At 50.8% G+C, this 17290-nt stretch overlaps 3 protein-coding genes across 5 annotated transcripts in view; 2 read left to right on the top strand and 1 right to left on the bottom strand.

Annotated features, from left to right (window-relative positions):
- The window catches only part of LOC113426549 (major histocompatibility complex class I-related protein 1-like), a 405199-nt gene that overhangs the window by 228420 nt on the left and 159489 nt on the right, over positions 1-17290 (top strand). The gene's annotated exons all lie outside the window — the stretch shown is intronic.
- Positions 1-17290, top strand: part of LOC113429845 (antigen peptide transporter 2-like) — a 127831-nt gene that overhangs the window by 36959 nt on the left and 73582 nt on the right. The window lies entirely within an intron of this gene.
- The window catches only part of LOC113428434 (class I histocompatibility antigen, F10 alpha chain-like), an 86877-nt gene that overhangs the window by 14293 nt on the left and 55294 nt on the right, over positions 1-17290 (bottom strand). For 2 of the 3 annotated variants that reach the window (XM_087953901.1, XM_087953899.1), the window contains exon 4: positions 13271-13555. In XM_087953901.1, coding sequence (XP_087810027.1) covers positions 13271-13555 — 285 coding nt within the window. Of the gene's footprint in view, positions 1-13270; positions 13556-14928; positions 15205-17290 lie in introns of all 3 variants that reach the window. The other variant, XM_087953900.1, reaches the window with a different exon arrangement.

Genomic DNA, 17290 nt, shown 5'->3' with positions numbered 1-17290 from the left:
GAAAAATGGTCATAAGTCACTTTTTTCAGTGCCATTGTAACTTTGAATGGTCACTCCACACAAGCAAAGTACCAGCAAAGGAGGGAAAAAAACTCCAGAGAAGTTCCTGAGACAGGAAGTCTAGTCCTGCCAAGAATGTAATAAGGGTTAACGGAGAAGCAGTTTCTGTAAGCAACAATGGAATGTTTCCTTCCTGCCTTCCTTACAGGATTAGGCCAATTCACTTGTATTAACTTCATAATCATATATTTTAATACATGTCACATTTGTATATTTCCTGTCATGCCCCTGGTGGAGTCTGACTCTGAGGAAGAGGAGGAACAGCCAACAGGGAGTGGGAGTGTGGCTCCAGAGGTGATGGAGGAGGCTGGGGAAGGGCAGAGGCCGGCTGAGCAGTCTGAGGAGGATCCAGGCCCATCCCCTATCCATCCCAGGTCACGCAGGGAGGAGATCAGGGAAAAGCGAGGTCTACTCAAGAGAAGATTACCATGATCCTTCTCGTGGCTTGCAGGTGGGAGCTATGTATATAAGTTTGCAACTGCACAGTTAGAATTGCTGAAGTCAATTAGTGTTCACCTTGAAAGAGGCTTATTTTTGCTGGCGTTCTTCCCATGGACTTTTCTCGGTTATTTTCCTGGAGTTTATAATTAGTTATCTCGGCTTGCTTCAGAACTCTCATCAATGCGGTTTGTTTTGGTTTTGTGTTTGCCTCATTATTTACTTTTGTGACTTTAAACTGTGCCTAATAAAACAGTGAAGTTAAGTTGAAGGCTTTACCGGACTTTATTATACGTTTTGGGTTATTTTGAGACTACGGGTCATCACAATTTCCTATTAAATTCTAAAAAAAACCACTCCTTCTATAAATTGGTTTCCCCCCTGAAATATCAGTATAAGCGCGCCACCTCTAAGTTACATATCCATTAATTATCAACCCTTTTGTATCCCGTTAAGCTTTTAGCATTATCTAAAACATTAAAATTAATAATCCCTTTAAAGCTACATAGGTTCTCGTCCTGCCCTCAGATGCTTTGGAGAATAGCTTGACTGCCTCTTCTCTGTGGCAGCCCCTGAGATATTGGAACGTATCATGTCACCCCCAGTCCTTCTTTTCATCAAACTAGAAATGCCCAATTCCTGCAACTGCTCTTCATAGATTTTAGCCTCCAATCTCCTAATCATATTTGTTGCTCTTCTCTGCACTCTTTCCGGAGTCTCAACATCTTTTCAATATTGTGGCAACCAGAACTGGATGAAGAATTCCAAGTATGGTCTTCCCAAGGCATATAAATTGGTATTGCTTGTAGGGGGGGGGGGAGATTTGAGGAGGGAACTTTAAATTTCTCTTGCAATTCAGGATTCCCACTGAATAGCAATTATGCCACTCGTGCATTGATGCTTGCTATAAACAACAATAAAAGGAATATTTTATTTTGCCTGGGATATCAGCATAACAATTACATTTGAATATTTCTTGTATCGTGGTGACAATCATAACAAAAAATATGAATTTGAATTTTGCCACTTTGGAAGTCCAGTGTACATTAAGGACACTTCTGAGCATATACAGAACTCTTTGAGAGGGGGCTTTTTTCCTTGGGTTTTATGCTGAGCCTCAGGAATTCACATATCAGATCATAAAATAAGGTGCAACTTCTTTCTTAGAGAAGCAACACACAGTGACCGTTTGACCTTGAAAGCAGGAAACCCTGTTAGTCTCTGATGGGAAAAACTCAGACTTGGAAGCCTCTTTTCTGGCTCCTGATGCATCAGTCCAGCCACTCTCTGAATTTCCTGAAGTCGGCTGCACTTCATCCATTTTAGTGAGAATTTTCCTTCAGAAAAGGGGCAACCAGACTCCTCCTGATTCTTCTACTTTAGGAATTGTGAACAAAAGGAAATCTGTTTCTGGTGCTGGGGGCAAGAAACAGGGAAGGCCTAAGAGAGGATCTGAGGGCATTTCATGAGGATCAGCCAACTCTTGTGATGGGATTGGGCGTTGGTTCTTACCTGATACGCCCTTTCTCGGCGAGCCGCGAGGAGCATCCAGAGAGTGGGAGGTGCTTCAGAGTCCTCTCTCACAGGCTGAGCTTTAATTGAGGAATGCTTCACCTCCTCCACATGACTCCATGCAGGGTTCCCCAGTTTTGCGAGGACGAGAAAAAAAAGCTATGTACTCATCCTAACTAACTAGTGGATCCTTGGCCGAAACAAGATTCCCCACCAGACGGAAAAATTAAGGTGGGGCTGGATGCTCCTCGCGGCTCGCCGAGAAAGGGCGTATCAGGTAAGAACCAACGCCCATTCTCCCTCGAGCCGCTCGGAGCATCCAGAGAGTGGGACATACCAAAGCTTGGCAGTCCTACGGGAGGGACTCCGTCTGGGTTGGAAGCCCCTCCGGGTCATCGATGACCCTCTGTAGGACTCGTCTGCCAAACGAGGCCTCCGCTGATGCATACACGTCTATCTTGTAATGCCTAATGAAGGGAGACGGGGAAGCCCAGGTAGCTGCCCGGCATATATTAGAGATTGGAGCCTGGGTGGCCCACGCTGCCGAGGTAGCTACACTCCTAGTGGAATGAGCTGTTATTCCACTGGGTGCAGGCAGGGATTGTGACAGGTAGCATCTAGAGATAGTCGCTCGGATCCAGCGACCGATGGTTGAAGGGGATACTTTGTGACCTAATGTCTTGGGCTGAAAGGAAAGGAATAGGGATTCCGACCTCCTCAAGGGTTGTGTGCGCTTAATATAGATGCGCAGGGCCCATCTCACATCTAGGGTGTGCCAAAGGATTTCCCTGTCCCTCGAGGGTCTGGGGCAAAAGTTTGGAAGAACTAGTTCCTGCACCCTGTGGAAGGTTGAGTTGATCTTGGGTAGGAAGGTAGGGTCGGGTCGAAGGACCACCCGGTCAGCGTGAAAAATGCAGAGGTCCTTTCTGACCGATAAGGCTGCGATTTCCGATACTCACTGGGCCGATGTAATGGCCACCAGAAACACTACCTTAAAGGTTAAAAACTGAAGGGTGGACTCCCTCAGAGGTTCAAAAGGGTGCCTTGTGAGTGAAACAAGGACCTTATTGAGATCCCCGGTAGGATACCTGTGAACAGTCGGGGGGCACAAGTTGGTGGCTCCTCTGAGGAAAGCCCTGACGCGAGGGTGGTGGGAGAGGGAACCAAAGTTGTCGCAAGAGACGACAGTTGTCAGGGCTGCGACTTGCCGCCTCAGGGTGTTAGGGGAAAGCCCTTTGCGCAGGCCTTCTTGGAGGAATTCCAGGACCTGAGCAATAGAGGGGGAGAGAGGATTAACTTGGGATTTATGACACCACCTGCAGAAGCTATTCCAAGTGGCATCGTAGATCCGCGTGGTTGAGGGCCGCCTGGCAGCTAGAATGGTGTCAATCACTTGACTGGAGAATTTCTCTCTCCTCAGGCGGTTCCGTTCAACCTCCAGACGGCTAACTGGAGCCATTGGGGGTCCGAATGTAGGAGGGGCCCCTGAGAGAGGGAGATCCTGTCCGGGGGGATTCTCCAGGGGGGCGCTATGGATAGGTTGCGGAGGTCCGCAAACCACGGGCGCCTGGGCCAGTAAGGGGCCACCAGGAGCAGATCTGCTTTCTCGTGGATCAGTTTCTGTATCACTCTGGGAACTAGGGCTAGTGGGGGGAAAGCGTAAAGGAGCCATGGAGGCCAGGGGCAGTGTAGCGCATTGTGGCTCTCCAACCCGTGTGACGGGTATCTCGAGAAGAATCTTGGAAGTTGCATGTTGGTCGGGGATGCAAAAAGGTCCACCACCGGTAGGCCAAAGATTCTGGACGCCTCCTTGAACAGGGATGGGTGGAGGCGCCATTCTGATGGGTCCACCGTGGCTGTGCTCAGCCAGTCCGCCTGGATGTTGGAAACTTCGGAGATATGTTCTGCTTTTATGGAGAGGAGATTGGACTCTGCCCAACGGCAGAGACGTTCAGCCTCCCTCATCAACTGAATGGACTGGGTGCCCCCTTGCCTGTTGATGTGTGCTTTGGCCGTGACGTTGTCCATGAGAATAAGGACATGACGTCCGCGTACCTGAGGGAGGAAGCTGCGCAGGGCCAGGTGGATGGCGTGAAGTTCTAGCCAGTTGATGCTGCATCTTTGTTCTATCTTCGACCATCTGCCCTGTGCCGTGAGTGAGTTGGCGTGAGCACCCCATACAGATAGGCTGGCGTCTGTAGTGAGGGTGAGCCTCTGGGGCTCCTTGAAGTGATGACCTTTGTTGATGGCGGGGTTGGTCCACCAGAGGAGGGACGTGAGGACCTTTGGAGGTACCTTGACCTTGGATTTCGAATTGCTTCTGCCGGATCTTTGAAATGGGAGCAGGAACCACTGTAGGGATCTGCTGTGCAAACAGGCCCAGGGAACAATGGAAATGCATGAGACCATTTTACCTAGTAATTTGGAGAGGTCTAATAGAGTTACCCTGTTTGAATGCCTAATCTGTTTAACCAATTTCTGGATACTGAGGAACCTCTCTGAAGAGAGAAAGACCTTTTCTGAGACCGAATCAATTACAGCCTCCAAGTGAGTAATTTGGGTGGATGGAGCCAGTTGGCTCTTTTGCCAGTTGATGAGGAACCTGTGGGCCTGGAGGGCAGAGAGAGTAGCTCTGGTGTCCCTCTCTGCCTGGTGTCTGGAGGGATATAGGATGAGCATGTCATCCAGGTAGCAGTGGAGGCATACCGGAAGGTTTCTGAGGTGAGCCGCTAGTGCCGCGAGAACCTTGGTAAAGGTTCTTGGGGCCGATGCCAGACCAAAGGGGAGGGCCACATATTGAAAGCGGAGGTTGTTGTAACAAAACCTGAGGAATTTGTGGTGGGAGGGCCGGATTGGGATATGTAGGTATGCTTCCGAAAGGTCTATAGAGGAAAGCCCGTCCCCTGCCTGGTACCCAGGAGGATAGACTGTAAGGTGTGCATTTTAAACTTGCGATGGATCAAGTGGCGATTAAGTCATTTTAAGTCTAAGATAACTCTCCATCCCCCGGAGTGCTTGGGAACCACGAAGAGGTGAGAATAAAATCCCCGTCCTCGTTGAGTGGGTGGAATGGGTTGGATGGCCTGAATGTCGAGGAGATGTCGGATAGCGGAATCCATCAATTCACGTTTGGTGGGGTCCCTTGAGTGGGGGATGTCATGAAAAAGTCAGAGGGGGCAGACCAAAACTCCAGGGCGAGACCAAACCTGATGGTGTCTCTGACCCAGGCATCGGAGGTAGAGGCATCCCATTGGTCAGCGAAATGTCTGAGGCGGCCACCAATGGGGAGCGAGGAACGGGGTCTATCTGGGACGACGGAAGGGTCTTCCCCTGATCCCCTAAAGGGTCTCTTATAGCTGCCGCCCCTTCTACTCCTGTCGCCCGAGTCGGCTCAATCCTGGGGTTGGGATGGTCGGAAGGAGGGGGTCTCGGGTACCTAGGCGGGAAGGGTGGCTGATAGAAGGGTCGGAAGGAACCTCTCCAAAAGGGCTGAGGGACTCTTGGCTCGGATCTCCGAAAAGAGAGGGGAGAAATTTTTTCTTGTTGCGACCCTCGACTAGCAGGGGTTCCAGAGCTGGGCCAAATAACTTGTCTCCCTTGATGGGAGCGGTGGCCAATTTGACTTTATTTTTAACGTCCGCCTGCCAGTGTTTGAGCCAGAGCAGGCGACGGGCTGTGACGTGTGAAGTTATGGCTCTAGTGGAGAACTTCACCGACTGGTAGGTGGTGTTGGCTGAGAATTCTGCTGCAGCCACCAGCTTAGCTATATCCTGGTGTGCCCTCACGTTAGAGGTAGGGACGTGTTGTCTTAATTGCCGAAGCCACCGGATGGAGGACCTGGTGAAAAAGGAGGCGGCCGTGGCCGATCTAATGGCCCAAGCGTCGGATTGGTGGGCCCAGCGCAACGCCAGTTCCGCCCGCTTGTCCTCTGGTTTCAGAGCTTGCAAAGCTTCACTGGGGGTGGAGGAGGATGCTAGACCAACAATGGGCTCATCAACCTCAGGAATATCTAGAAGGCTAGTAAAGTCAGAGTCGAGGTTGAAGGACCTCTTATCCTGGCTGGATGGGGCGGGGGGTGCCCCTGTGGAAGCCAGCTGCTTAGCCACCAGGTCAGAAAAAATAGGCGGGGCCGGGATGACCTCAGCCTCTACCACTGGCTGCTTAAAGATGGAATCCTCTGGGCCTTCCGATGAGGAGGGGGGGCAGAGGGGGACTGGGTGAAAAGGCCTGAGATGTTTTTCACCTTAAAGAGAGGGATTTGTACAGGTGGGGCTTAAACAGGCCCACAAATGCGGGTTGGTCGGGGGTAAGACCCTCATCCTCAGACATTTCCCCCTCCATCGGCTCCGCTTCTGAAAGGTGCTCACTGTAATGGGCTGATCCCATTTCGTAATCCTCTTCCTCCTTTCCGAAATGACCAAAGTCCCCTTCGTCCTCCTCCTTCTCCCTTTCTGGAAGAGGGCTATCCCTCTGTGAGAATACCTGACCGATCGGAGGGTCCGATCTTGGAAGGGATCTGACGGAGAGAGACTCGTGTTCGGGGGTCCTCGGGGAGAAGCGGGGTCTGGCCATTTGTTGGAGACCCTCCGCAATTCCCTGGCGGATAGCCAGTTCCATCTATGCTCTCATGTGTGCTGGAACCTCTACTGCAGAAGGTTCCTCTTGGCGCAGACCAGCGGCCGTAGGAGTGTGGTGTCCGTCTGGTCGTTGATCCCAGGGCCTGATGACCCTGGGGAGAACTGCACCTGGATCGGGAAGAGAGGTCTGGAGGAGGGGGGGTTGATTAGAGGTGGAGGGAGTGGAAGGTGGGAGGGCTGGAGGCACCGAACGTGACTCCCTGGAACGCCTATCGAATTCCTTCTCCAACGCCTTATGGCGCCTTAAGGCATCCCTCTGGGAGGCTTTGGACGGTTCCTTAGCCTGCCTGCGCAAATGGTGAGACTTCGACTTAGCCTTCAGAGAAGGACGTTTGGAAGAATTGTCATCTGCCATTTTAAGAAGTAATAAACGTAGTAATTCGCTAGAGGCGGTTGGCTCGCCTAGGATTCGGCCTACAACAAAGGCCGGGTGTTCTTGAAGCTGGCCCACGCCCCCTTTTGGAATTTAATACGTGATGTAATAGCAATTATAGAGATATTTACTGAAATGAGTAATAAAGTATATATAATATATATATATATATATATAATATATATATTTTTATATATGTCTTTATTCGATATTTTTTTTATACCAGAATGGGACATATTATTATTATTATTATTATTATTATTCCGTATTATTATTATTATTCCGGGTATTATTATTTTAACATAACTAAATAATTTGAACTGAAGCCAAGAGAAGGCCTCCGCTGATGCATAAAGCTATGAACAGGATTCAAGAATGTCCAAATTAAGCTGCCCGGCAAATTGAATGCCTGGGTGAGGCTACACTCCTAGTGGAATGAGCTGTTATTCCACTGGGTGCAGGCAGGGATTGTGACAGGTAGCATCTAGAGATAGTCGCTCGGATCCAGCGACCGATGGTTGAAGGGGATACTTTGTGACCTAATGTCTTGGGCTGAAAGGAAAGGAATAGGGATTCCGACCTCCTCAAGGGTTGTGTGCGCTAATATAGATGCGCAGGGCCCATCTCACATCTAGGGTGTGCCAAAGGATTTCCCTGTCCCTCGAGGGTCTGGGGCAAAAGTTTGGAAGAACTAGTTCCTGCACCCTGTGGAAGGTTGAGTTGATCTTGGGTAGGAAGGTAGGGTCGGGTCGAAGGACCACCCGGTCAGCGTGAAAAATGCAGAGGTCCTTTCTGACCGATAAGGCTGCGATTTCTGATACTCACTGGGCCGATGTAATGGCCACCAGAAACACTACCTTAAAGGTTAAAAACTGAAGGGTGGACTCCCTCAGAGGTTCAAAAGGGTGCCTTGTGAGTGAAACAAGGACCTTATTGAGATCCCGGTAGGATACCTGTGAACAGTCGGGGGCACAAGTTGGTGGCTCCTCTGAGGAAAGCCCTGACGCGAGGGTGGTGGGAGAGGGAACCAAAGTTGTCGCAAGAGACGACAGTTGTCAGGGCTGCGACTTGCCGCCTCAGGGTGTTAGGGAAAGCCCTTTGCGCAGGCCTTCTTGGAGGAATTCCAGGACCTGAGCAATAGAGGGGAGAGAGGATTAACTTGGGATTTATGACACCACCTGCAGAAGCTATTCCAAGTGGCATCGTAGATCCGCGTGGTTGAGGGCCGCCTGGCAGCTAGAATGGTGTCAATCACTTGACTGGAGAATTTCTCTCTCCTCAGGCGGTTCCGTTCAACCTCCAGACGGCTAACTGGAGCCATTGGGGGTCCGAATGTAGGAGGGGCCCCTGAGAGAGGGAGATCCTGTCCGGGGGATTCTCCAGGGGGCGCTATGGATAGGTTGCGGAGGTCCGCAAACCACGGGCGCCTGGGCCAGTAAGGGGCCACCAGGAGCAGATCTGCTTTCTCGTGGATCAGTTTCTGTATCACTCTGGGAACTAGGGCTAGTGGGGGAAAGCGTAAAGGAGCCATGGAGGCCAGGGGCAGCGTAGCGCATTGTGGCTCTCCAACCCGTGTGACGGGTATCTCGAGAAGAATCTTGGAAGTTGCATGTTGGTCGGGATGCAAAAAGGTCCACCACCGGTAGGCCAAAGATTCTGGACGCCTCCTTGAACAGGGATGGGTGGAGGCGCCATTCTGATGGGTCCACCGTGGCTGTGCTCAGCCAGTCCGCCTGGATGTTGGAAACTTCGGAGATATGTTCTGCTTTTATGGAGAGGAGATTGGACTCTGCCCAACGGCAGAGACGTTCAGCCTCCCTCATCAACTGAATGGACTGGGTGCCCCCTTGCCTGTTGATGTGTGCTTTGGCCGTGACGTTGTCCATGAGAATAAGGACATGACGTCCGCGTACCTGAGGGAGGAAGCTGCGCAGGGCCAGGTGGATGGCGTGAAGTTCTAGCCAGTTGATGCTGCATCTTTGTTCTATCTTCGACCATCTGCCCTGTGCCGTGAGTGAGTTGGCATGAGCACCCCATACAGATAGGCTGGCGTCTGTAGTGAGGGTGAGCCTCTGGGGCTCCTTGAAGTGATGACCTTTGTTGATGGCGGGGTTGGTCCACCAGAGGAGGGACGTGAGGACCTTTGGAGGTACCTTGACCTTGGATTTCGAATTGCTTCTGCCGGATCTTTGAAATGGGAGCAGGAACCACTGTAGGGATCTGCTGTGCAAACAGGCCCAGGGAACAATGGAAATGCATGAGACCATTTTACCTAGTAATTTGGAGAGGTCTAATAGAGTTACCCTGTTTGAATGCCTAATCTGTTTAACCAATTTCTGGATACTGAGGAACCTCTCTGAAGAGAGAAAGACCTTTTCTGAGACCGAATCAATTACAGCCTCCAAGTGAGTAATTTGGGTGGATGGAGCCAGTTGGCTCTTTTGCCAGTTGATGAGGAACCTGTGGGCCTGGAGGGCAGAGAGAGTAGCTCTGGTGTCCTCTCTGCCTGGTGTCTGGAGGGATATAGGATGAGCATGTCATCCAGGTAGCAGTGGAGGCATACCGGAAGGTTTCTGAGGTGAGCCGCTAGTGCCGTGAGAACCTTGGTAAAGGTCCTTGGGGCCGATGCCAGACCAAAGGGGAGGGCCACATATTGAAAGCGGAGGTTGTTGTAACAAAACCTGAGGAATTTGTGGTGGGAGGGCCGGATTGGGATATGTAGGTATGCTTCCGAAAGGTCTATAGAGGAAAGCCCGTCCCCTGCCTGGTACCCAGGAGGATAGACTGTAAGGTGTGCATTTTAAACTTGCGATGGATCAAGTGGCGATTAAGTCATTTTAAGTCTAAGATAACTCTCCATCCCCGGAGTGCTTGGGAACCACGAAGAGGTGAGAATAAAATCCCCGTCCTCGTTGAGTGGGTGGAATGGGTTGGATGGCCTGAATGTCGAGGAGATGTCGGATAGCGGAATCCATCAATTCACGTTTGGTGGGGTCCCTTGAGTGGGGGATGTCATGAAAAAGTCAGAGGGGGCAGACCAAAACTCCAGGGCGAGACCAAACCTGATGGTGTCTCTGACCCAGGCATCGGAGGTAGAGGCATCCCATTGGTCAGCGAAATGTCTGAGGCGGCCACCAATGGGGAGCGAGGAACGGGGTCTATCTGGGACGACGGAAGGGTCTTCCCCCTGATCCCCTAAAGGGTCTCTTATAGCTGCCGCCCCTTCTACTCCTGTCGCCCGAGTCGGCTCAATCCTGGGGTTGGGATGGTCGGAAGGAGGGGGGTCTCGGGTACCTAGGCGGGAAGGGTGGCTGATAGAAGGGTCGGAAGGAACCTCTCCAAAAGGGCTGAGGGACTCTTGGCTCGGATCTCCGAAAAAGAGAGGGGAGAAATTTTTTCTTGTTGCGACCCTCGACTAGCAGGGGTTCCAGAGCTGGGCCAAATAACTTGTCTCCCTTGATGGGAGCGGTGGCCAATTTGACTTTATTTTTAACGTCCGCCTGCCAGTGTTTGAGCCAGAGCAGGCGACGGGCTGTGACGTGTGAAGTTATGGCTCTAGTGGAGAACTTCACCGACTGGTAGGTGGTGTTGGCTGAGAATTCTGCTGCAGCCACCAGCTTAGCTATATCCTGGTGTGCCCTCACGTTAGAGGTAGGGACGTGTTGTCTTAATTGCCGAAGCCACCGGATGGAGGACCTGGTGAAAAAGGAGGCGGCCGTGGCCGATCTAATGGCCCAAGCGTCGGATTGGTGGGCCCAGCGCAACGCCAGTTCCGCCCGCTTGTCCTCTGGTTTCAGAGCTTGCAAAGCTTCACTGGGGGTGGAGGAGGATGCTAGACCAACAATGGGCTCATCAACCTCAGGAATATCTAGAAGGCTAGTAAAGTCAGAGTCGAGGTTGAAGGACCTCTTATCCTGGCTGGATGGGGCGGGGGGTGCCCCTGTGGAAGCCAGCTGCTTAGCCACCAGGTCAGAAAAAATAGGCGGGCCGGGATGACCTCAGCCTCTACCACTGGCTGCTTAAAGATGGAATCCTCTGGGCCTTCCGATGAGGAGGGGGGCAGAGGGGGACTGGGTGAAAAGGCCTGAGATGTTTTTCACCTTAAAGAGAGGGATTTGTACAGGTGGGGCTTAAACAGGCCCACAAATGCGGGTTGGTCGGGGGTAAGACCCTCATCCTCAGACATTTCCCCCTCCATCGGCTCCGCTTCTGAAAGGTGCTCACTGTAATGGGCTGATCCCATTTCGTAATCCTCTTCCTCCTTTCCGAAATGACCAAAGTCCCCTTCGTCCTCCTCCTTCTCCCTTTCTGGAAGAGGGCTATCCCTCTGTGAGAATACCTGACCGATCGGAGGGTCCGATCTTGGAAGGGATCTGACGGAGAGAGACTCGTGTTCGGGGTCCTCGGGAGAAGCGGGTCTGGCCATTTGTTGGAGACCCTCCGCAATTCCCTGGCGGATAGCCAGTTCCATCTATGCTCTCATGTGTGCTGGAACCTCTACTGCAGAAGGTTCCTCTTGGCGCAGACCAGCGGCCGTAGGAGTGTGGTGTCCGTCTGGTCGTTGATCCCAGGGCCTGATGACCCTGGGGAGAACTGCACCTGGATCGGGAAGAGAGGTCTGGAGGAGGGGGGTTGATTAGAGGTGGAGGGAGTGGAAGGTGGGAGGGCTGGAGGCACCGAACGTGACTCCCTGGAACGCCTATCGAATTCCTTCTCCAACGCCTTATGGCGCCTTAAGGCATCCCTCTGGGAGGCTTTGGACGGTTCCTTAGCCTGCCTGCGCAAATGGTGAGACTTCGACTTAGCCTTCAGAGAAGGACGTTTGGAAGAATTGTCATCTGCCATTTTAAGAAGTAATAAACGTAGTAATTCGCTAGAGGCGGTTGGCTCGCCTAGGATTCGGCCTACAACAAAGGCCGGGTGTTCTTGAAGCTGGCCCACGCCCCCTTTTGGAATTTAATACGTGATGTAATAGCAATTATAGAGATATTTACTGAAATGAGTAATAAAGTATATAATATATATATATATATATATATATAATATATATATTTTTATATATGTCTTTATTCGATATTTTTTATACTTTTAAATATTATTATTATTATTATTATTATTATTATTATTATTATTATTATTATTATTATTATTATTATTATTTTAACATAACTAAATAATTTGAACTGAAGCCAAAGAGAAACGAAAGCTGAACAGGATTCAAGAATGTCCAAATTAACCAAATGAATGCCTGAGGCCAGGGGTAGCTAGGCCTCTTGCAGTTGTCCTCCAGGCAACAACTGGAGGGGGGGGAGTACTGCTAACTTTGCCCCGAGAAGGCTGCGGGAAGGCCAACAGAGAGCTAAACCAGAGCAGGTATGGCAGCGTCTGAATTACAGGCTGTGTTCATGACCCAGAGGGTCTAGATGAGGCTAGGTCGACCGCAGCTTCTGTATTTCAGCAAGACAAGATGGTGCCTGACCACGAGGCGGCGCCCAAAATGGCGGCCGCAAGCTGAGCAAGCGTCGGGGCCTCTCGAGGCGGAAATAAGCTCCTCCGGCTAGCTCAGCGCGCCGAGAGGGGCCGCACAGGAGAGATTTTGCTTCTCCTGCACGATCGGCGTTTGGGTGGGGGGAAAACCAACAGCGCTCGTAGGCACAAGATAACGAGCCGCCCGGGCGGCGTGGAAGGAGGCAGAGAGGCAATTTGGATCGAGGATGTCGGGGGGGGGGGGTAGCGCGAAGGCGCTGCAAGCCCGCCCGCTTTAATGCCCCTAGGGGCAAGAGAAATGCTCCTCTAGATCCCAAACACTTGCGCAGGGGCTAAGGAAGAAAATCAAACCTGTTGCTGACACTTTTGAGCGATCGAATAGAAAGAGTTCTGAAACGGCCAAGGAGCCTGACTACGAACAGCCTGTCTCTCCGAGGCTGAGCAAAAGCTGGGAAACGCTGCACGAAGTCACGTGGAGGAGGTGGAGCGTTCCTCAATTAAAGCTCAGCCTGTGAGAGAGGACTCTGAAGCACCTCCCACTCTCTGGATGCTCCGAGTGGCTCGAGGGAGAATCTGTAGTTTCCATCCCCTGAAGTCAGTTCTATGCTCTGGTCCCTCCAGCTGCACCAACCTCAAACACTGGAAAAACACTGGATGAAATCTCAGGTATGCTCACATCTGGACACATCTGGGACCAGATTCCTCTCCCACCACCTCCCAGCCTGCCAAACAGCCCAGCCTTCTCCTCCCTGCAGCCTCTCACCTTCCAGGGCCAGGTCCAGAGGCTCCGGCAGGCTGTCGTGCTCCACGTGGCACCGATAGCGGCCCCTCTCTTTGGGGTCGATCCAGATGCTGAGCCAGTAGTGGTAGGTCCCATCTGCGTTGGGGGCCACAGACGTATGGAGGGTGTCCTCCTGCCAGACCACCCCATCCCTCGTCCAGAAGGCATCGATCTCCCTGGGGTAGAAGCCATCCAGGCGGCAGACGTGCGTCTCCATCCCATCCTCCACCTCTGTCTTGCCTCTCACCAGCGTCACCCCTGGGGGCTCTGTAGAAACGGCACCCCCAGAATTAACTCTCAGCCCCTACAGAGCTTGGAAGGGGGGCTGAGAAACTTGGAGGGGCAGGAAAATCTCCCAGCACTTAATTTTAACCCCAGGATTTATACTTCACACCTGTAGCATCTCCAAGAGTTTCAGGAAATGCTCCAAATCTGGAAAATGCTCAACCACAAGAACTCTTGATTTTCCCAAATTGAGGGTCCAAGGAAATTCCTCTCTGACTGCTTTGAACTCTGACTGATCTTGGGCTGCTCCCTTCAGGGGAGGGAGAGTGGAGATGGTCTTTTAAGTTCCCTTTCAAGACAACCACAACAACACAAAAGTTGCTCCCTACTTCTTGGTTCCTCTTCTTCTCCCCAGAACCTGAGGCTGCTCCAGGCCTCTTTCCAAGGGACACAACCACAATGTTATGAGCAAGAGAGCCAGAATCAGAGCAAAAAGGGGCTCAGGGATTTTGGAGTTTCTCACTGATCTATTTGGAAAACAGATTTTGTCTCTCAAAAGGGGGAGGGCAGAGGGAGGTGATGCCAATGGAAGAGAGAGAAGGTCCTCCCTGGCAGGGAGGGGCTGTTGGCAATCTGAGGGGGTGTGTGGATTCCCCCCTTGATCCTAATCTCAACCAGCTGATCCTGGAGGGATCAAAGAGCCAAGAGGGGGAGGGGTGGTCTGGATGGTGAATTAATAACAAATGACAGGAAAAGGTCATAATGTGGGCCCCCCTGTGGGGTGAGGGGGTGTTCCTGAAGGTGGGGAGGGGGCCGTTTTGAGGAAAGAGTCACTAAGTCAGAATTGAGGGAACCTGTTTGAGGTTTAAGAGAAAGATCTACACAAACTATGGGGGATCCCCCCTCCCTGGAAAGAGAACCCCTCATCCATGGGCTTCTTTGCCCAAGTGGGGGCTCTGATGGTGTCTTATGAAGGGCAGAAGAGGAGCCCCCACAGTGGTGGGCATGGGAGGTGCCCCAATCAGGTGCAAGACGGGGAGGGAGCCCCCTGTGGGATGTGGGGGGAAGGAGAGTTCATGGGGGGAAATTAAGGGAGCCCATCACTCTTGACTACAGTTTGGCTAATGGGGGTTTCACTGAATAGCCCCAAATGGTTGCCTCATTGTGGGCAGTGAACAGGACACCCTGAAGGGCTTTTCCTGCCAGGGAGGGGCTGCATTTCCTGGTCCAATGAATCGCTTCCTGGCAATGGGAACCAAACAGGGCTTCCCGTGTCCTGCAAGAGGGGCTGGAAGGGGAGGAGGAGGATTCCCACCAGGGCAAACAGGCTCCAGACAAGGGACCCAAAGGGGCTGAATGTGTCAGAGAAATCTGGCCATAAAGGAGGAAAGTCCAGCCTGGAGTCAGATGCTCACCTGTCCTCAGCAGCGTCTCATTCCCATAGGACAGGTACTTCTGCAGCCACTCAATGCAGGTTTCCTCCAGGTAGGCTTTGTTTCTCTGATTCAATCCTGGAATAGCATCCCATTTCCTCTGGGTGATCTGGGCCTGGGGGACGGGAGCCACCCAAGTGAGGGTCTCCTTGTCGAAGGTGAGGAAGGTCCTCCCTTCATAGCCATACTGCATAAACCCTTCTCTGCTCCCGTCTCTCTGGAGCTCACAGTCATACATCCACTGCAATGTGTGAAGGCCTGAAATAGGGACAAGATGATGGTTTGGGGAGTCCTGGAGATAGGCAGAGACCCTCCCTCTCTGCAGGGACCTTGACACAGGCACTGACACCCCCATTTCCTCCCTAGAGTTCAAGGGAAAGAAAGCCCCCATCACTATCCGCCCTTCTCCCCTCCCTCAACCTGCCTCCCTGCATTTCCCCCCCAGGATGGATCCCCTGAACCTCCCCAAGAAAAAGGAGAAGCTGGAAAAGACAGCAGAGGATCCCAAGGGAGACCCAGAAAAGGGGGAGTCACAGAATAAACGGAGGGACAGAGACATTTCCATCTTTCCTTCTGCTGTTCCTCTGCAGGGGAGACTCTTGGGGGGAAAGGAAGGGATCCCAGAGAGAGAAAAAAGTTGCCTGAATCTGCGGCTGCTAAGAGGGACTGAGAATCTCATGGCCTCAAAGAGGATCTGGTCAATCTACACAAAAGCTTGCAGGGATCCCTGTGACCATAAATCTTGGTCTATATCCACAAATGAAACCAAGTCACAAGGGCTGGTTCCCACTTTGGCCTAACTGGCAACAAACCAGGGTTTAGAGCAATGTGGGAATGAAGCCTTGAAGGGCCACAAAGGAATATTTTCCTTAGCCACAGCAGCAAGTGGCCCAGTCTGATCTGGACACCCAAAGGGTTATTGACCTTCAAAATAAGTTTGAAGTTTACAGGCTCTGCAAGGCCCTGGAGAAGATATTTCAACTTCAAGTGACCAGATTCTTGGATTTAAAAGAAAACCATATGCTTGAAAAAAACCAAAAGGAAATCCTGAAATGTTTCTACTTCTGTTTGGCCTTGAGAGAGAGAAAGGATGCCAGAAACTCTCAAATCTAAGGGGAAACTACCTGTAAGTACAGTTGAATTAAACTGACCAGTTCTTTCCCTCCCTTTCCACACCCAGGAAGGGATCCTTTCTCTGCATCTGCTGCTCAGCCTGAGAACTTCCCTTTGGAGGAAGAGGAAGATCCTCGTGAGGTGCAGTCTGATCCTGCCCTTGAGAGGAGATTCCCTGATCTTTCCATGGGAAGACTAGTTCTGGATTTCTGTCCAATAAGAATCTCCTGCCATTCACAAGAAGGCACTAAATATTTGGCTGCTGGTTTCAACATCTAAGAACAAGTTCGGTCTTATTTCAGAAGCATCAAAAGCAAAGACAGAATATTTTTTTTTTCAGTTGAAGATAAAATCTGTATTTTCTTATCTCAAATTTGGCACAGATTTGAATATTTGTGCAGCAAAAAGAAAGGACTGGGTGTTAGGCATCCAGAAATTGTCCATGGTAATCAATCACTCCGAGACAAGTATAATCTCCAACTGATTTATTAGGAACAGCTCTGGTACTTCTATGGCATTTCCAAAAGTGAAAGTCATTTTCAGCGCATTTCACAAAATCCACCTTCTCTCCTCCCACTTCTACACTTCATTAATCACGAGAACCAATTAACTGCAGCTGGAATTTTTTAATGCGACATACAGAATAACCTTGAACTTTCCAACTCCTCCACCTCCCTTCCATTCCTTTTTTTTTCTTGGCAGTTGAATCTCAGAGCTGACAGGCGTCCCCCCTTGAAAACTTCTCCTCCTAAAAGAAAAACAACCAAAACAGATACAGGCGTTAATACATTGTCCTTAACCCCCTCTTCCTCATCCACGAGGACCCTTCGGTTTGTGGGGGAAATCCTCATGGAATTGGTTAACCAATTGATCAGCATGAACATCCCAACTCTTTGCCAAACTAGCATCTGAGAGAGGGTATTCCTTCCATAAAACCAAATATTGCAGTCGTCCACGGTGTAATCTAGAATCGAGAATTTTCTTAATTTCATAATGTGTTTCCCCCGTAACGTTAATGGGTCAAGGGGAGCAATTGGCACTGGTCTTATCATTGATGTAGTAGCTGGTTTTAGTAAACTACAATAGAACACTGGATGAATCTTCCCTAACAGTCGAAGGAGACTTAATTGGACAGTGACCAGATTGATTCTTTGAAATTGGGAACGGACCCAAGAATTTAGCCTCAGTTTCTTACTGGGCAGTTTCAATCTAAGATACTTGATTGACAAAT

The sequence above is a fragment of the Notechis scutatus genome, chromosome 2, assembly GCF_049901735.1.
Source record: "Notechis scutatus isolate UNSWTSFEM ecotype Mainland chromosome 2, rNotScu1.2, whole genome shotgun sequence".
Classification (NCBI taxonomy): Eukaryota; Metazoa; Chordata; class Lepidosauria; order Squamata; family Elapidae; genus Notechis; species Notechis scutatus.
Note: the sequence above shows the minus strand (reverse complement) of the source record. Positions and strands in the feature narration are given on the sequence as shown.